This window comes from Labrus mixtus, chromosome 20 (genome assembly GCF_963584025.1).
Source record: "Labrus mixtus chromosome 20, fLabMix1.1, whole genome shotgun sequence".
In the NCBI taxonomy this organism is placed as follows: domain Eukaryota; kingdom Metazoa; phylum Chordata; class Actinopteri; order Labriformes; family Labridae; genus Labrus; species Labrus mixtus.
The window spans coordinates 11,873,432-11,893,225 of record NC_083631.1 but is presented as its reverse complement, the minus strand read 5'-3'; the positions used below and the strand labels follow the sequence as shown (position 1 = coordinate 11,893,225).

At 41.1% G+C, this 19,794-nt stretch overlaps 1 protein-coding gene across 3 annotated transcripts in view; it reads left to right on the top strand.

Annotated features, from left to right (window-relative positions):
- Positions 1–13,144, top strand: part of LOC132995381 (thyroid hormone receptor alpha) — a 95,844-nt gene extending 82,700 nt beyond the window's left edge. For all 3 annotated transcript variants that reach the window (XM_061065336.1, XM_061065337.1, XM_061065335.1), the window contains 3 exons: positions 964–1,110; positions 5,755–6,013; positions 7,410–13,144. In XM_061065336.1, coding sequence (XP_060921319.1) covers positions 964–1,110; positions 5,755–6,013; positions 7,410–7,660 — 657 coding nt within the window. In that variant the 3' untranslated portion in view covers positions 7,661–13,144. The remainder of the gene's footprint in view (positions 1–963; positions 1,111–5,754; positions 6,014–7,409) is intronic.
- The last annotated feature ends 6,650 nt before the right edge of the window (positions 13,145–19,794 follow it).

Here is a 19,794-nt window from a genome sequence, read left to right as displayed (position 1 = left end):
CTACACCGCAGACCTTAGGCTAATGTCAGATGACAGTTACCCAGCAACCAGTCCCTGAACAGTCGGATGAAGTTTTTTTAAAGACTGCTGAAAAGTTGCTCAGGTGGCGGGAGGGGGGGATTAATAGTCCAAGGTAAACGATGGAGAGAGGTATGCCCAAAAGAAAATATCAGCTCCTTTATGTGGGTGTAAGTCAAATAACAGCCAATTAGAGCACAGATCCTGTCTGCTGTTATAGATGATTCACTTCTTAATGCTTTGCATCGGCTGTGATGAACTGAAACGAAATAGGCAGTCAATTAGGTAAAGAATAAAAGGAAGACTTTGTTTTAAATGTGTCTGCGTGTGTAAGATATGGATGTAGCTTTTAAGTGCCTTGAACCTGCATTTTTTTTTTTTTCCAAATTGCCAAGAAGGAGAAAATCCAAAGTAAAATGACCCTACTTTCACTTCATTGATGACCTTTGTAAACACTCCTCTCTGGTCTCAATCACTTGTTTAAAGTCTGCTCTGATACAACATGATGTTCATTTGGTACATTAGGTTGGTCTTTGGAGTAAAATAAATGGTAATGCTGTAAGGTTGTAGGGTGTGCCTACCAGTAATGGAGAAGTCTCTGCCATGGCGGCCTTTCGAATACGATAGACAAATTGAAGTATCCTAATATGGTTACTACTTTTTAATAGTAGTGCACACTGCTACTACTTAAAAAAGGAGAATTCAAGGCTTCACAATACTATGAAAATGATATTTATACCTGGAACATATTTTTCATTTATCATATTCTCTACAACGCTTGTAAACTTACATTATTTAGCAATGTATTGCAGCATGGCTCATGTAATTGTCTCCTTTCTTCCATGTACTCTGCCAGTTTGGTCTTTCATGGACCAGTGCTAGTTAAATGAGTTCCTGTCTGTGGCAGTGAATGGTCTTATTAACTGTGTCCTGTCTTGTTTCTAGCCCGATGACATCGGCCAGGGTCCAATTGTTCCCACTTCAGACGGCGATAAGGTGGACCTAGAAGCCTTCAGCGAGTTCACTAAGATCATGACCCCCGCCATCACCCGTGTCGTCGACTTTGCCAAGAAATTGCCCATGTTCTCAGAGGTAGGTTCAGCTGTAGACCTAGAGTTAACATTCAATCTAATGTGTGGTCTTGAGTCAATCATCATCATCGGTAGTCTGAGAAAATAACGGATGCTTTCAGTGAGAGTGCTTCACAGTATCTTTTGGCATGTGTACTTTGTCTGCACTATTACATTTAAACAAGAAAGGACAGGCCATATTTGAAAAGTTTAGAAATTTCCAATTTTCTTATCCTCTTCCATTAAAATGGATTGTCTAATCCTGAGTTAGCAACAGTTTGACAGGGAGACCTGTCAAGGCTTCACATGCTAATGGAGTGTGCATGGGGCTGTTGAAGGGGTCGGTCCGAGGGGGTAGCTGTGGCTCAGTTGGGTGTTTCCCAACTGGAGGATCATGGGTTCGATCCCCAGCTCCTGCAGGACAAGACGCTGCCTCGTCGACGGCAAATAAATGTGTATGAATGGGATTAGTTAATACTGATTGTCACTTTACAAAACAGCCTCTGCCATCAGTGTGTGAATGGGTGTGAATGTGGAGCTGTGACTTTGAGTAGTCAGCAGACTAGAAAAGAGCTACACAAGCTTAGGTCCATTTACCATTTTCTTTTTTCCTTTTCTTTTATAGCTTTTATTAACCAAAAACCACAGTAGCAAAAACACTAAAGTGAACATACAGTGCAGGTTTCGGTTCTAACAGTTGCTGTGATTGTTGGAGTGACCTGCCAACTTACAAGTATTACTGCAGCCAGAAAGGGTTGCAAGATGTCCATAAAACTGATGAATGTTTTGTTGTTGCTGTTGTTTGTCTTTGAGAGAGGGTGCAGCATTTTTCTGTTTTTCATTGCACACAAAGCAGAGATAGCAAGAGCTATAAACTTAATATATTCTTACCACAAAATGAGTAAAAGAGTTTATAGAAGGAGCCATGAAGATAAAAAATGGAGAGCATTAGAACACTAGACAGTGTGAGGCAGTGCAACACTTCTCCAGTCGATCTATTTGCAGCTTCTCCTACACTCTCTGCTTCATTCATCTGACACTCAGTAAATCTTGGTATAAATCCAGTTTTTATGATGGTTGTGGGCTACTCAATATGCTGACTCTACACAAACTTAAAGGAATGGTTCAAATTTGTTGAAGTAGGGTAATATGAGGTACTTGTCAATAGTAAATGTATTAGCCACACGAGATCCCAGTCAGCTCGGCCCTTTTATTGAGTAACTGGCCAGAGATGGCGGCTATACAGTCCGTCACTGCAGACCATTTGTTTCTCATAAATAAGCTAAATAAATAAAAAACTGACCTGCACATCATTGACGATGTAAGTGTACGCTATTTATAGCACTATTTCTTGACACAAAGAAAAGCCTAGCTTCCATGTCCCTGGTCAGTTTCTCAATAAAGGGGCCGAGCTGAGCAGCATCTCCTGTTGCTTATACACTTACTATTGATACAATCGAACTAACGAACCCACAAAACCAATTATCCCTTTAATTTAATTATTTCAAAGCTGGAAGAAAAACTTCCTTTTGTGGAGCTGCAGCTACAGTTTAAAATGAGGAAAATGTCAATTTAAGAGTGCATTTATTTATATTATGGGATGCTACATGCTCTTAATCAGAGTGCAGAGTAACACCAGCAGCTCCGTCCTGCTCTTTATTAGATTCAAGAAAGTTTAAAGTCCAACATTTTTGAAACCCTTCAGCATTTGACTAATCATGACAACAGCCAACATGATTGGGGTCTCTTGTGTAGCCAGCAGATTAACTTTTAAAGACTTCCTTATCTGTGTTCTGGTTCAGCTATTGCATTTAGGTCAATGTGTACCGCCTCCTCTGCTTACCACAGAGAAAGTTTTACAGTTTGCGATCAAAGCCGCGTCTAATTTGATTTATCAATACTACTCAGACTGCAAAGAAATTGCAAACAACCAGAACTCTTCTGCTACACTACTCTTTTGTGCAAAGTCAAAAAAAATGACTGTAAAGAAAAAGTCCAATAAATTGTCCTAGTATGAACACAAAGAAGCAGTCAGGATGTGTCCTGAATCAAACTCTCATCCATGTACTGTAGTTTCCATTCCTTAAATAAAAATCATCTGGTTGTTTACTTCTTCCTAAGCAGTAAATTGAGATTAAGAAACTTATAGTTCATCAAATATTTACATCATCCCTTACAGAAAGGAGGAAGATTAGGTAGTGATTTCAGACTTTTACTTGTAGGCTTTCTCCAATCATGGTCCCCTTTCACAAGTACTTTTCCTGCAGCCTTTCTCAGCTGCTTTTTCACCAAATCTTAATGCCCCCCTTCCCCCATGCTGCCATCCCAGCCCCCCTTCTCTTCCTCTCTGGACGATGCGATGACTCACCACTTAGAGATACTGCTCTGCTGTCCTGCTACTCTGCAAGTACTGTCTACCATGTCATTTAAAACAAATGACACGGGCTTTGCTGTGAATTAAAATGATAGCCTGCTGTCTGCAAGGAAGCACTCAAAAATAACTATGCTGGGGTTGTTAAAAAAAAAAAAGCTGTAATACCATATCCCACTGTGGGGGAAAAACACTTCAGTATATATGATACTGAATCATTTTCCTTCCACATATTAAAAGCATTGAAAGCTGTCATTGTCAGCTAGAATTTGTAGGTATTGCAAAAATGAAAAGAAGAAAATATAGCAACAAATCTTAATGTTTTTCAACCTGTGGAAGGCATGACTTCAGTTATTTTGTGTAGGAATACTTTCTGTTGTTTGAGGTCAGGTTGTAGAAGGTCAGTATCAATAGAAACAAAGTGCACTATGTACATCAAATAAGAGACAGAACAGCCTCTGTTTGGAGGCCCTAGTTTCTACATGGAAGCTAAGCTAAGCTATGTGCAGCTGCAGATGGGGCAATGACTACCATGTTCTTTGGCCTCTTAAAGTCTTCCATGTAAAACAACTGTTCAGTTTATATTTTTGAATATTTAATTATGCCCCACATTTCTATTCAAACAAAGGCCCTGTGTTCCTACTCATGCGCCAAGCTGTGCATAATGCAGTTTATATGTCTGCTGTTCAGGTCAGAAAGTGCTGGGGCAAGCGAGGTCTGAAATCAAACTTCACCTTTCTGAAGATACCACAGTCTGTGCAATGTTTGTGATTTTGCAGACTGTTCAAACAGAGGCTGTCCTGGTCAACATATAGATCACAGAGCTAGCTGCTGAGTGGAAATGACCTCAGGCAGCAGAGACCAGCTGCGCTAAATGTATACATTAACACTTCAGGGGCAGCTCAACTTCTGCACCGATCGGTTTCTGGAGAGGATTATGAAAGAGCTGCGTGAAATAATCCCGATAGACACTTTCTACAGAGCACTAATGAACCAATTAATCAGGAAAACATCAGCGAAACAACTCAGTGAAAAAATCAACCCCTGTCTCATCTGTTGAAGTAATTCTGGTTTTCTGGGGTACACAAAATCATCCCCTCCTCTCAACTATTAACATCATCTCATCATTTTCATTGTATTCTATTTTCTTTCATGAGTAATTTCATTTTATTACTACTGACCCAAAAAGCTGATCTGACACAGGGCTCAATCAAACAATCAATCTTTAATTGTATAGCGCCAATTCATAGCAAATATTATCTGGAAACACTTTACAAAAGAGCAGGTCAAGAACATTACTCGTTCATATATTACAACGTTAATCCATCATGAGCTCAACGCTTAGCAACAATTAGCAAAGTTACAGTGACGGGCTACAGGGCTGTAGTGTGGTTCCAAAGGAAAGGGCCGTTTTGTCAAAATGAAGCCATGAAAATATCTGTTTTTCATCAATAAAGTTAAAAAAAATATACGCTGGACTTTCTTCAGTTGGTAAACTACGTACATGTTTCTGGTGGCCCTGTTTGCAGCGTTAAATAAATTAACTTCTATGTTTGAACTCTGGCTGGCCTCTATAAACATGTACTGGCTGTTATCTGAAGTTCGAAGTACACTTTCTATTGATGAGCACCTCATACAACCCCACTTCAAAAAAGCTGTCTATCCCTTCAATCCTAAACAACATAATGCCTCAAGTCTCTGCAAATGGTAAGAGCTTCCGAGTTGAAGATATTATTGGATAGTTCGGCTGAAGAGAGTTAGGAATTGTTGGGAGGAGAAAGTGAGGCATGACATGCAGCAAAGGGCAGAGGTCGGATTCAAACCCTAAGGCTGCTGCGACGAGGACTATAGCCTCCTTACATGGGGCATGTGACATAACCATCAGGCTACGGGCACCCCAAGCTTCAGATTTGTTCAGTACTTTAATAACTAAGGTAGTAAAAATGTATTTTTGATTATTTTCCTAAACTACATGAGAACTATTTTAACTGTGACATAGAATTTATTTTAAAGATTTTTTTGGGGGCTTCTTGGGCCTTTTTTTAATGCAGAGATAGGATAGTGGATAGAGTTGGAAATCAGGGAAAGAGAGAGTGGGGAACGACATGCGGGAAAGGAGCCACAGGCCGGATTCGAACCCGGGCCGCCCGCCTCGAGGAGCACGGCCTCCATGCATGGGGCGCGCGCATTAACCACTGCGCCACCAGTGCCCCTTACATAGAATTTCTTGAAACGGTCATGTCAGTTGCTGTCTCATTATTTCTGCTCACTCTGTGTATTGTTGTTGTTTCCCAGCTGCCTTGTGAAGACCAGATCATCTTGCTGAAAGGCTGCTGCATGGAGATCATGTCGCTGCGAGCCGCTGTACGCTACGACCCAGAAAGTGAGACGTTGACGCTAAACGGCGAGATGGCGGTGAAACGGGAGCAGCTGAAGAACGGCGGGTTGGGCGTGGTTTCGGACGCCATCTTCGACTTGGGAAAGAGCCTGGCTCAGTTTAACCTGGACGACACGGAGGTAGCTCTGATGCAGGCAGTGCTGCTCATGAGCTCAGGTGAGGAGTGTTGATAGAAGAAGAATTTCATCTAAGTTTCCTTTTTCACATTCCTATTCATTCTGATATTTGTAATAATACCATTTATGGTCTTTTATTGAGTTTAAGTGATTCTTACCTGTCCTATTTCCAGTAAGCAGCGTTTTCCTCAAGCTTAGAATAAAAGATACAGGATAAAACTTCCTAAAATATTTAATAACCAACTCATGAATCTTAAATTACACCAAGGCTGTGCTGCTTCAGTTCAGAATACTTAACATGTCATAAGATCTGTGTGAACACAAAGATCAGTGGCTCCAGTACATATACCATCATTTAATCAATTGTGGGATGAACTTAATTGTAAAATGTTCGATGGAGTCTTGTTAATTATGTGATTCAGCCAATCTGTGTGCGCCTTCAGGTGTTGGGTAGTGATTAACAAATGCAACAAATTATAACACGGTCAAAGTTCTTTCAAATTCCTTTTTGGTCTGAACTCACCCTTACAGCCCTTGTTGTCATCCTAAGATAAGAAATACAAGTAGTAAACACAAATAAGAGACAGAACAGCCTCTGTTTGGAGGCCCTAGTTTCTACATGGAAGCTAAGCTAAGCTAAGCTATGTGCAGCTGCAGATGGGGCAATGACTACCATGTTCTTTGGCCTCTTAAAGTCTTCCATGTAAAACAACTGTTCAGTTTATATTTTTGAATATTTAATTATGCCCCACATTTCTATTCAAACAAAGGCCCTGTGTTCCTACTCATGAGCCAAGCTGTGCATAATGCAGTTTATATGTCTGCTGTTCAGGTCAGAAAGTGCTGGGGCAAGCGAGGTCTGAAATCAAACTTCACCTTTCTGAAGATACCACAGTCTGTGCAATGTTTGTGATTTTGCAGACTGTTCAAACAGAGGCTGTCCTGGTCAACATATAGATCACAGAGCTAGCTGCTGAGTGGAAATGACCTCAGGCAGCAGAGACCAGCTGCGCTAAATGTATACATTAACACTCCAGGGGCAGCTCAACTTCTGCACCGATCGGTTTCTGGAGAGGATTATGAAAGAGCTGCGCGAAATAATCCAGATAGACACTTTCTACAGAGCACTAATGAACCAATTAATCAGGAAAACATCAGCGAAACAACGGGAAAGGAGCCACAGGCCGGATTCGAGCCCGGGCCGCCCGCCTCGAGGAGCACGGCCTCCATGCATGGGGCGCGCGCATTAACCACTGCGCCACCAGTGCCCCTTACATAGAATTTCTTGAAACGGTCATGTCAGTTGCTGTCTCATTATTTCTGAGTTCACTGTTCACTAAATTCACTGTTGTAGGAAGCAATTTTCTTCCTGTTAAGTTGGAAATGTTTCATTCACTCATTGTAATCTTCCTCTCTTCTCTATCTTCTCCTTTCAGACCGTTCAGGGCTGACCAGCATGGATAAGATCGAGCAGTGCCAAGAGGCCTATCTGCTGGCCTTTGAGCACTACATCAACTACCGCAAGCACAACATTCCCCACTTCTGGCCCAAGCTGCTGATGAAGGTGACTGACCTGCGCATGATCGGAGCTTGCCACGCCAGCCGCTTCCTCCATATGAAGGTGGAGTGTCCCAACGAACTCTTTCCCCCACTCTTCCTTGAGGTCTTCGAGGACCAGGATGTGTGACTTGAAGAGACGATGCCACCCCCTAAAAAAGCCTGGACAGAAAAGCGTAGGAATGAAATCGGGGTGGTTTTTTTGTTTCCTTGTTTTTTCAAAAGAGGAAGTGTGCGGGGAAGTAAAATTTTTTTTTTTTTTTTTTTTGCTTTTTTGTTGTCCAACACCATCAAGACCCTCCACCTGCCACCAGCAACACACACCAACATCATGAGAGAGAAACACACTGACAATCCAGCTTTTCTTTTTGTCGTGCTGATAGGTACACACACAGAGTACAAAGCTGTAAACAGTTTAACATATTCAAAGATTCAAATTCCAAACACACTGCCATGAACATTCACTATCTCTATATGCAAACACAAGTCTCTTCAATTAACTCCTCTCACACCCATAAGCTATACTCTGGTCCTACACTAATGCAAACTGAGGGGCTACTCCCACCACATCCACCTCCACCTTTAAAAATCTCTGGGACCTGACCATTAGCTTGTCAGACAACCCCTGCCCATCTCCTACGCGTCTCCATATCTGCAATGGCTTCCTCCATCTGCACGTGCAGCCCTCCCCTGAGGGTTCTCTGAGTGTTTGTCGACCTACCTCCCTCACACACTGACCTCTCCTTCTCTCTACATCAACGCTCAAAACACACCCATACACTCTTACCTCATACCTCAGAAGATGTTAACTCTAAACCTCTCTGCTGTGTTGCAGTCGGAACACTTTGATTAAGCCCTTATCTATTTTGTAATTTGTATTAAAAAAAAACCTGATTAATATTTGTATATATATAGCACTACAAAAGTTGCTGTGTGGATTAATTAAGAAAATTAAGTGTAAAAAAAGTGATGGGAACCTCACGGTGCTTTCTGTGAAGATACTGAATAAAGAGTCTTGATCTAAGATTCACTGTGCGCTTCAAGAAAGAGTGTATCGATGTGCAGAAAGTTACTGTCGTTAAACAGTTCATGCTTATCCTGTGATTCGAGTTAAATCAATAGTTCACTGCTGAGTGTATCAGAAAAGTTACTTGATAACTTGCTAAATAAGAAGATTCATGCCACTCTCAAAAGAGGGTGCTATCAACCAAGCTAGCAAGCTAAACTAACCAAGCTAGCAAGTTTAAACTGGTGGTAAAATTTCTTGGATTCAAAAATAGGTCCCACAATCTCTCATGGGTAGAAACTATGAACCATATTAATACATGTCAAGAAAGATAACAGCTGACTCTGCAGACTAACCACTCTCAAAGAAAAGTTTAAGTGCTCTGCAACTGTTTAAAAAAAGACTGTATGCTAGCTATAGCACCAGAAAGAATTTGTTAGCGACTAGCTGGTAAGGTATACTGTAGCATTTAGCAGCTAATTTGTAGGATACTTTTAATTTATCAAAGCACATAAAGAATTATTATTCTTCAAAACAATTTCACCGCACTACAAAATTGCAATCTTACTGTATAGAAGACTTTTAGGGTGTAATGTCTAAATTTGCACCCAGCCCAAAGGAATGCTATCGTGGCTAACTAAAAGCCTGATGTTTAAATAGGTAACTGTTTGCTAACAAGTTCAGTCAGTGATTATAGACTTTTCTGCTGCCACCAAATGGCCAAAGCAATCTGTGAAGTTTAATATTGGTATTGTTAGCATGTTAGCATACTAGCCACTTCTATTCTTAACTCTTCTTTGGCGTTGCGTTTGGGATAGGGGGATCTTGCTCCATATAAATACATTCTTTCAAAACTTCTAGTACACAGTCAGTAAATATTTTAACAGAAAGCATTTCTTGATTCATTACATAATTTAATGCAAAATGTTTTGAATTTGGATTTTAAATGTTTAGTAAATAAATATTTTAAGTAATTTTAAAATGAAGTTTGTAGCTGGGCTATATTAAAGTGTTCCCTCTAGAATCATAACACGTTGCAATATAACTTGAGAAACTGCTTCATACTACTTTGATACACTGACAAGTCATGTCCTTTATTATAGTATTGATATATATATATATATATAGATATATTCACTATGTATGTATATATTCTGAGTACATAGGTATTACTGCTAGAATACCTCTCTGACACATACCTCCTGTTTCCATTATCTCTCACACACAAGTATTATGCACACACATCTTCAGTTGTTTTTTGAAGTAATACCTCAGCTTGTTTTTGATGCTCATCCCTCCTTCCTCATCCATAACCTCTGGGCTGTACCACATCTTCTGTCTCCATGTGTGTATGTGAGTGCTTCTTATCAATGGAACCCTGCCCTGTTGTCGCAACGTAGCCCCGCCTCCTCACCTCCACGCTGTCTTGTGATAGGTTCAGCTCGGGCAGGTGGTGGAGGGGGATGTTGTCACTTACCTCTGCAAACCTAGGCTGCCCCCTGTAACTCGTTTCAAGTTCAGCCTGAAACAGACAGATTCTACCTCACACACCTCTCATCTCAGTGCAGCTGCCCCTCTGTCTGCAACACACTGACATGCATGCAAAGATATACAAACATACACACATAGTAGACAATGAGTTACCAACATGGACCCGATGAGCATGCTGCTCAGACAACAGTGTACTGCACGTGTATAAAACGGGCCATGGATCATTATTCGACAGCTGACATGGAAGATTTTGTTATTTTCTCCCCTTTTTTCATTTTGATCGCTCATCACCTGGGACCAACAGTCTCTCTGGATTTGTTTTTATTCAGGAAGCCGGAATGACAATGAGGGCAGGGGTGAATATGTGACATTACGGTGTGCCGATTGAACTTACAGAGACTGTCAGGGGACAACGACAGCTGGAAGCTGGGACTCCAGTGGAAGCCATTTTGGCCTGATCGGGTCAGGCCAATGGACTATTGTGGGTGGTGACTGGGAGGTGAATAAACAGCAAGTGAAGTAAGCAGTAGTCTCCTGTGGATACGGTATCATCCAGAGGGGAAGGAAACGACGAGCGAGCAACTGTGGCGGGGAGCGATGTGACTTTAAAGCAAGCTGAAAGAAAAACCCCCACATAAAAAAAACGGACCCTCGCACTTTCAGTACATCTCCAAATCCTTCCCTCTCTGTCGCAGCAGAAATGGACGCCGAGCCATTTCAAAGACACTTTGCGACTTTCCTATCCCAGATTTACAATATGAATTAAACACTGCTGAATTAAGCTCCACCAACCACATCCCAAATGCCATCCACTACAAATAACTATCAGGTTTTTTTCTGTTGCACTAGAACCACAATGTCTGTATCCCTTAACGGCCCTCCTTGACCCCTCCCTCTTAATCTTTCTCCCAGACATATTTGTGTTTCTACCTGACTTTAGCAGTCTTAACAATGTTCTCCGAAATATATCTCACACACGAAAACACACACAGTAATCTCTAATCTCTTCAGATTACCTGTTGAAACCAACAAGGACTGTGACATGGCCTTCAGATGCCACTACTCTCAGTGTTACTATACTTTCTTATGTATGTTGCAGGGTATTAAAACAGAATGGTAAGCGCTGACTATACAGGGATACACACACACACACACACACACACACACACAGCAATAGAATGATCAAGCAGTACAGCTTCACGCCCGCCGTCCCGAGGCCTGCTGTGTTTGTACTTAGCTCACTGTGAATGAAAGCCATGCTGCAACCGGGTCATGGCTCATAGCAGGGAACCACTGGCTTAGTAATCCTGACATGCGTTTGTGCCTCACAGAGGTGGTTATACAGATATACATAATACATTATACAGAAGCATATATTTATAGACATAGATAATATATATAAAAATGTTACAGTTGTTTTATGTGGCATTAGAGCTATCAGCGAGTGACTTTTTGCTGCCAGCTCAAATCGGATCACAAATCTATCTGACCCGTCATGTAGCAGAGGGGTCAGAATACAGTATTGATATCTGTACAGTTATATTTAAGCATTGTTTCAAGTTGACCTCATGTTGCATTATGATGCTTGTTTGCCTTGTGATGATCACCAACTGACCTTCATCATATACCCATCTTTTCAATACCTCTAAATCACTTCACTATCACAAGAAGTACCTTAAGCAGAACTACTTTTCCTTTTTTTCCCATTACGGGAATCAGGTCCGCATAGCTCAGTGAAATAAGATTTAGATTTTAGCTGGCAGCAGCACAGCCACTCTCTCTCTCTCTCTCTGTCTCTCTCCGTCTCTCTCTCTCTCTTTCTCTCACTCTCTCTATCTCTCAGCCAAATGATCACCGGAGAAATCCTCCCCGTCCTCTTAAAAAAAACCACACCAGCACCACAGAGCACACTGCCTTCAGACATGATCAGTTGCACCAGCATAAGCAGAGAGACTCAACATTATATTCAGTGACCATACTCCTCACAAGAAAAGCGATATACCTGGACACCACTGCTACCTGTGATACTGCAGACTGCATGCAAATCTAATCAGTGTTTCAAATCTGATCCTTTAAAAGTGTTGTTTTTGAATTGGGAGTTTTGGAGAGGGACTTGTTTTGCTGTCTGTATGACCTTGGTTGTCTTAGTGACGAGGCAACTGGGCACCAAGTGAACAAGAGCACGTTTTGTGTCCCACTACTCAAAATGCTCCGACAGTTCAATGACACAGTACTTTTTCTGCTTTAATCTTTAATACAGTGTCTCCTCGTGAAGCTTAAAATGTTTTCCTTCTGTTCATATAAGACATGTGTAATGTCAGAATAGAAAACTGGATTTGCTCAGCTCGTTGGAGCACAGTCTGGGTGGTGCTACAGGAGGCTTATATTGCAGGCAAAGCCAGATGTGAATGTCTCCAGTTTAAAGAGCCACAGAGTAGAAGAAAAAAAGGTGTTTTCTTTTCACATTAAAGCACCTTTTGACTAAAGCAGCAGTGTTGAGGCCCAGCAGGATTGCTTCAAAAGCTGCATCACTTTCCACACTACAACATAAAACCGAAGTCTTTTTCGTAGAGTGACCACAGAATTGTGTTTCCTCACGACGCTCTCTGTCTCTTACATGAAACTTTGATGTTACGTTTACAATAAACTAAAATGTGAACTTGATGCTAAGCTCTGCCGCTGCAGTGTGGCACGAAACTAAAACAACAACTCTCTCACAAGTTGTTTTTTCACAAATAAACTGTGTATACTACTTTCATTACTTACCCAGGGAAAACATCTGTTAGTTAGTCAACAGCATCCTTCCTCATATCTGTCTCCTCCCGTCCTTTCTCTCACTTTCATTTTGTCCCCTGCAATGTCCCCCGTTGAGCTCCCGATCATCCAGCCTTCTTCCTTACATCCTGGTCCCTTTCCAATATTTATTTCACCTTGTCCTCTAGGTGTGCACCTTCCTCCTCCCGTCCCACACATGCACACAGTCACAAAAAAAAACCTACCCCAACTCATACTTAGCACTCTTTGGTGGAGAAAGACGACAATCCCTGCAGGAATATGTCCACATGTGGAATGTAAAATACTGAAATTGTACGATTAAAGACACCGTGTGAAGTCACACTCATGTTGTTTTTCGATGTTGTTGATGTTGCTTTTGTTGTGCACCAAGTGTTTATTGTTATGCTTACTCTAGGGTGAATGAGTTTGCAGGTTGGGGTTAAAACCTTAAACAAGTGACAGTCTTCGACTAATGAGTCGTTTTTTATATATATATATATAGTATGTTTATAAAAGACTTGTGGTGTGAGGATTGAAAACCATGAACGGTATAAAGCAAGAGTTAAGGTAACTCTGTTTTGGAGAGAGGAAAGAAAAAGCTGTTTTTTATGATGATTCTTTTACTTTACTTTGCATCTGATTTTCTTGTAAAGTGAATGTCTGTCTATCTGTGTTGATGCTTTATTGTAAGAAATGGCTGTATATGCACTTTTCAGACCATCGTTGGTGCAGTGGTAACTAGTGCTCAAAATGTCACCCAAAAGGTGAGGGTTCAAACCACCTTCAGTTGAACTCATTGAACGTCTGAACGGATATTTAAAACATTTCATTAGTTCCCCTTATAGTGTACAGTACATTCAGAGTAACTCTAAAAAGACTTCCCTCAGATGCACAATTAGTCAAATCATTGATGTTATCTGAATAATGTTTTGGCATCAGACTTGCTCTGGAGTGTTAAATGGACCAATCGATATGCTGGGAAACTATGGGCTTTATCACATTTGGCCCTTGTTTGGTATAGTAGTATAGTAGGCCTACATACTTCCTACTGAGCCCTAAAATGATCTTAATAAGTCAAGGCATGTACTTTCCCTGAATCCATCTTCTGTCAGCGATAAGAGAAACTGTAGCTAACTAGTTTGATATATTTACAACTTCCTAACAGAACAGAATTTTGTTGAATTCAAAGTAAGTTCAGGCTCAGGGCACATCGATTTTACAACAGCTGTAACTGAGCATTAACTAATAAGGAACTTGATGTGATCTGTAGCAAATTTTGAGCAATTAGTCTTTCTCAAACGGACACTATGCAAAATGAACATGCATGTTGGAAAACAAGCCACAGGGCCATTTTAATGAATCATGATCCCACTCTTAGCACCAAGCTAGTCCCTGATATGATGAGTAAGCATGATTCCCAAACCCTTAGCATGCACATGTCTTAGCTCTAACACCAGACTGACTGCTGTTCTAGACGGTGTTGTCTCGACTTCCAGTAGAATTAATGGCTTACTCTCTTAAGTGAAAATGTTGCGTACATTTATTTAAGACTACAGGCTGAAGCCAAATCCATTATTTCATTAGTTCGACTGAAGGTGAATGAACCTGAGCCCTGCTTTTCACAGTTGCTTGGGCTGTATCACTTGCTTAGCTGGACTTTTGCTCTTACCTCTGATCTGGGTCAATGAAAGAAACAGCACCTGAATCATGATATTAGCCTTTGTAAAGCTCAAAAATTAACCTGACCTCAGACCAGGGCTCGCTTTGTGATGTATAAATCTGCCATATATTAATCTCAATGTTGTGACAATAATATTCTCTTGACGGAATACGTCATCGTACAGAAGTAAGTCAACAAAAAAAAAAATCACAAAATAGAAACCAAAAAAAAAAGATTTATACAACTATTCATACCTCATTGTACTGCATTGTGCCAGATTGAACAGAGGGGATGTGATCAGTCTCATGCACGGACAACAAACAATGGTACAAACTACGGAAGAGGACCCAACAGGTGTCTCAGGTCAGCTCAGAGCTCCTGGCTAAAACCTCTCAAAGTGTCTGAAATGTTCGAGACTTTTGGTCGAATGCTTACTGGATCCGTTCAGGTTGTAAAATACTTCATTGTGACAATGTAGAAAAAAGTTTGAACGTAACTGCACTAACTTTGTATTGTCAATAATGAATTGATAGCATGGAATATGAAGTCATGCTTTGAGTATTTATCATCAACAGGCAGATATTTATTACTTCTTCTCTATGTGTATTCTGCTCTGACGAACCAAGAGAGGACTGATGCTTCATACAGGCAAGAGATGGGGTGAATTAAGTTTGGCCTTTTAAAGAAAATATATCACTCTTAAAAAAAAAAAATAGCCGTCAATGGCACAAAACAAATTTCAACAAGGGTTCTTCTGCCCCTAAAATAGCTTTGAAGAGAGATCTAATCCTTTTCAAGCCCTTCAAATCCAAAAGTACAAATATGCAATTCCACACTTATTTGTGATTCTGTAAATTGTGCCTTGAACAAGAAAGGTTAAAGACCCCAAGTCCCAGACTACAATTCCAATGATGCCAATGTCCTCTCTTGTTTTCAGTCAACGCTCCCTGCAGCTCCCCTTCACAGTGGCTTTATGCAGTAGCACCCGGCCCGGCCCTAATGAGCATATCTGAGAGAAATCATGTGAGGCCCTGCACAGGCAAAAGGCTTTTTTCCTGTTAGCGAAGCAGCCAAACATTTTTTGGCACAGCACAGTGTTGAATGTAAAGCTGAATGAGACGTGGATGGAAACACCCCAGAGCCAGAGTTTTGGTGGTGTATTTGGTGATGCTTGTTGTGGGCTTGTAATGGGCACGGTTGTTGTTTGTCTTGTTTTTTCTGTGACAAATCATTCATGGCACAATCGGAGAATGGCATCTCAATGGCTCAAAGCTGTTTGTGTTTGTGGCTATGTGACATTCATTTTCGACATTAAAAAATTTGATATCAATTTGCTTACTTTGTTTTTTTTTTTTCCAGCTGCTTGACAGTCTACAGCTTACTCTTCTCAACACACTGACTTTGACTTCCTGTTTATTACATGAATTTAGATTTTGGTATTTAAATGAACTTGAAGGTTTTGGAGCTAAGTGTTATGTAACTCATCTCCAGGGCTGGACTGGCCATCTGGCACACCAAACACTTTCCCAGTGGGCCTAAGTCAATTTTGGTCCAACAATTTTTTTTTTCTTGTTCAACAAGCCATAAAAAAGAAAAGTCAGCTTATTTATATTTTGATTGTTATCTGGAATTATGTCAACCCAATCACACCTGTAAGCCCCTCCCCCTTTGATCTCAGTGCCAAGGCAACTGAAAACACAAACACCTCAGTGGCCAAGTATCTCCTCTATGCATCTGGGCAGCAAACTAAACTTATGTGTGTGAGAAGCAGTCTTCACGATTAAATCTTCTGTGACATTCTTACTTTGTGTATCTTTGTATGTGTGTGTGTAAATGGACTTGTATAGTGCTTTTCTTGGGTTCTGACTACTCAAAGCACTTTCCCGCCGGAGGAAACACCTACTCATTCTGACTTATTCACATACTGATGGCAGAGGATGCTATGTAATGTGTCCATCAGTATTATGTAATCCCATTCATGCGCTGCCTACGAATCAGTGGGAGAAACTTGGAGTTAAGTGTCTTGTCCAAGGACTCATCTGACATGAAGGAGCTGGGGATCGAAACCCCCTTCGGGTTGAGAGTCGACTGACTCTACCAACTGAGCCTCAGCCACCCTGGCTGTGTGTGTGGGTGTGTGTGTGTGTCTGACTGTCTGTCTGTTTGTCTGTCTGTGTGTGTGTATGTGTGTGTGTCTTTAATAAATACATTACAATAATGTTTTGTTTTTTTTAAATCCGCAGACTGCATTTGAGAAAAGAACATCCAGTCGGTCCTCACACACAAACACGCATGATATTTCATATTGTTTTGCAGGCCTGACAGTTATTACACAATCAAAGTCACTAATGTCTGTGTCATCTTCATTTAAGTGACTCCAGATGCGGTCACGAGGCTAGGTGGTGTGTGATTGATTGACGTGGGGGTCTGGGCCCTGGACAAGACAGGTTTTTTTTTGTCCCCGCCCAGCTGAGCTCATTAAGAATGTCCTTAGCTTAACAGGAAACAAATCACCACAAGACATACAAATTCACTTTTTTTGATTTCACAGGAACTCAAACGGTAAAAGCAAATTCCCAAAGTTGTCATTCGATTAAGTGCATCTTTATGGAAATGAAAAGCATTGTTGAAAGGAGCACTCCCTATGATGATACTGTGCTTGAACATTTTGAGTCGTGGGTTATCTACAGGGCACTTCTTCTTAATTTGGAAACAGACTACTAAATAATTGAGAACTCTGAGACTCATTAAAGCCACCCCGTATCAAATGTGTTTAAGGGTTGTCATAGAGAGGATGATGTAACATTGAGCTGCTTTGCTCTCCACCAATCCTTCCTAGAACACCCACACCCACACCCACCCAACCCCCCAAAGACACGAGAGGGCACAGCTGGTACAGACAGGCATGGTGTGTGGGTGTGTGTGGGTGTGTGCGTGTGTGTGTGTGTGCGTGTGTGTGCGTGTGTGTGTGTGTGTGTGTGCGTGTGTGTGTGTGTGTGTGTGTGTGTGGGTGTGTGTGTGTGAGAGAGAGAGAAACACAGACACAAATTGATAGTCATCAATGTGACATGAATCATCAGTTGTACAGTTGTAGATTTTTCCCCTCATAGATCTGCAACCAAATGAAACCAAATGAAAGTGCACTCAGCACGGCTCTAAAAATAGACCAGCGTAATGTAATGATGCTCGTATTCACTGACATTGCTCATAAATTTGATCTCTTTTGCAAATTTGGAGAAAGGCACGTGCTCAGGTCATGCACATGCTTACATAAGATTCATAAATGCATGAATGATTTGATTATATAAAGACAATTCAACATGCTTAGGGATGATTCAAAAATTAAAAAAATCCATCAACAGTCGCGTCCACATTGTGGAATTATTCACTGTTATTGTTATTAATATTTAACCATGAGCTTGTTGTTAACCCCTCTTGTTTCCGTTCTGTGGAACAGTTTTACATTTTGGGGAATTTGTATATTCCCCAAGCAACAAAGATAACAAAACAATGACAAGAAGCCTGACACTTGTTTGTATGACAGATCTGATGCTGTTGTCAACTGCAGATGGGCTCATCTTAAATCCCCCCCACCAGCAACTCTATATCTCTAGAGTAACACTGAAGTCAGGGTCAGAGGGTACATGTCAGGAATCACTGTTTCCAGACAGGATATAGAGCCTTCACAAACTGGACCCTTTATTCAAAACACCAATTCAAATCTACACGAATAAGTCTAAGGCAGAAACAATAAGAAGAAAAGCAACATCACATTTCAGCACATCATTCATGGCCTACTTATGCCTACTAGCCATGCTAGCTGTTGCAGAGTCATCCTGTCAACTGCTATACCTGTAAAAGAACAGTACAGAGAGAAAGGAGCAGCCAAAAACCTTTGAAAAAGTACAACGTTTCTGTCAACCACAGCTGTGTGTACTACTGAGCAGTAGCTCAGTCTGTAAGAATGCCAAAGTATGGAAGCTGGTCTGGTTGTTGGAGAGGTGCCAGGTCACTTCCACAGTACTGCCCATGTGCAAGGCACCGAAACCCCCAAATCTCTGACGGGCTCCCTGAGTAGCCTCACTCAGACATTAATGCATGTCCACATGTTCTGTTTGTGCATGTGTGTATTTTGCGGGGTAGCAAGCGGCTTAATAATAGAACGTAAACCTGAATTTCCCCTCTGGGTTCAATAGTGTATATTTAAAAAATAACAAAAATGAATATAAGCAAGCTAACATGCTACAAATAGAGGATTTAGCAAATAAGCTAAAAGTGTGAGGGCACTCACTCTTCCTGCTCAGTGAGAGAGAGAGAGAGAGAGTGTGTGTGGCACTGATTGGCTTTGATTAAGCTCAGGTGTGGGGAGTTTTTATATACTCTGAGTCTCCAGTGTTCTGCTCTGACTTGTTATCTCACCTTCAGAGGTCGTGAAAGGTTCTCTCTGTGGTTTCTTGAGTGGTTGTGTGTATGATGTATCTATAAACGCAAACTAAGAATTTTGTGTATTAGATTTCCGTTGCAGGTCTCCCAGAGTATAACTTGGGGTGCTGGATAGTTTCGTTGCAACTCCAGCCTTTTGCGTTATCAAAGGTCTCCCTGGCAGCCTTTGCTTTTTGTTTCATGTTTTCTGGGTCTCCTGCACAATTTTGGTTTTGAGTCAGCTGCTCGACAGCAGTGGTTTAGTTAATCATTTTCGGTGCATTTTTTTCATTTAGGAAGCCTGTTGTGGCTCGATACAGTTTAGTTGTTTTTCCCCCCTTTCCAATCTATCGCTATTGCGATTGTGTGGTTATCCTTCTGGGATAACTTTAAGACACCCCTGGGTCCACACCTGCGTCCCAATCCCACCCCCCCCCCCCCCCCCTTCCTGACACAAATTGTGGATGTTCAGATTCTAGCATCCACACTCTCTGAAACTATCATGTATAATTTGCGTTAACTTGTTCCAGATTTGAATTTAAGGCATATGAAGTTTGCACTTTTTATATATTAATGTTTAAATCCATTGCTTCATGTTTTATGACAGCCCTTCAGCATCATTTTGACTTGTTTCTGGATGCCTTGTTTATCATTTTATTTCCATTTTGCAACAATGTAACCTGGTGTATTCAGTTATGTTAGGTTTAGTGCCTAAAAGTGGATCAAAATGTTTGGACACAAATGCTCTCATGTACCGAGGAGCAACATGTTGCAGTCATTCTTCCATACACACTCCACCTGCACGGACTCAATCTCATAGACTCACGAGAAAACACATGGCTATCACACCCCAAGGGGTTCATTAATGCAGACTGGTGTTATGTAAGAGAGTTACTGTCCTCTCCTGACA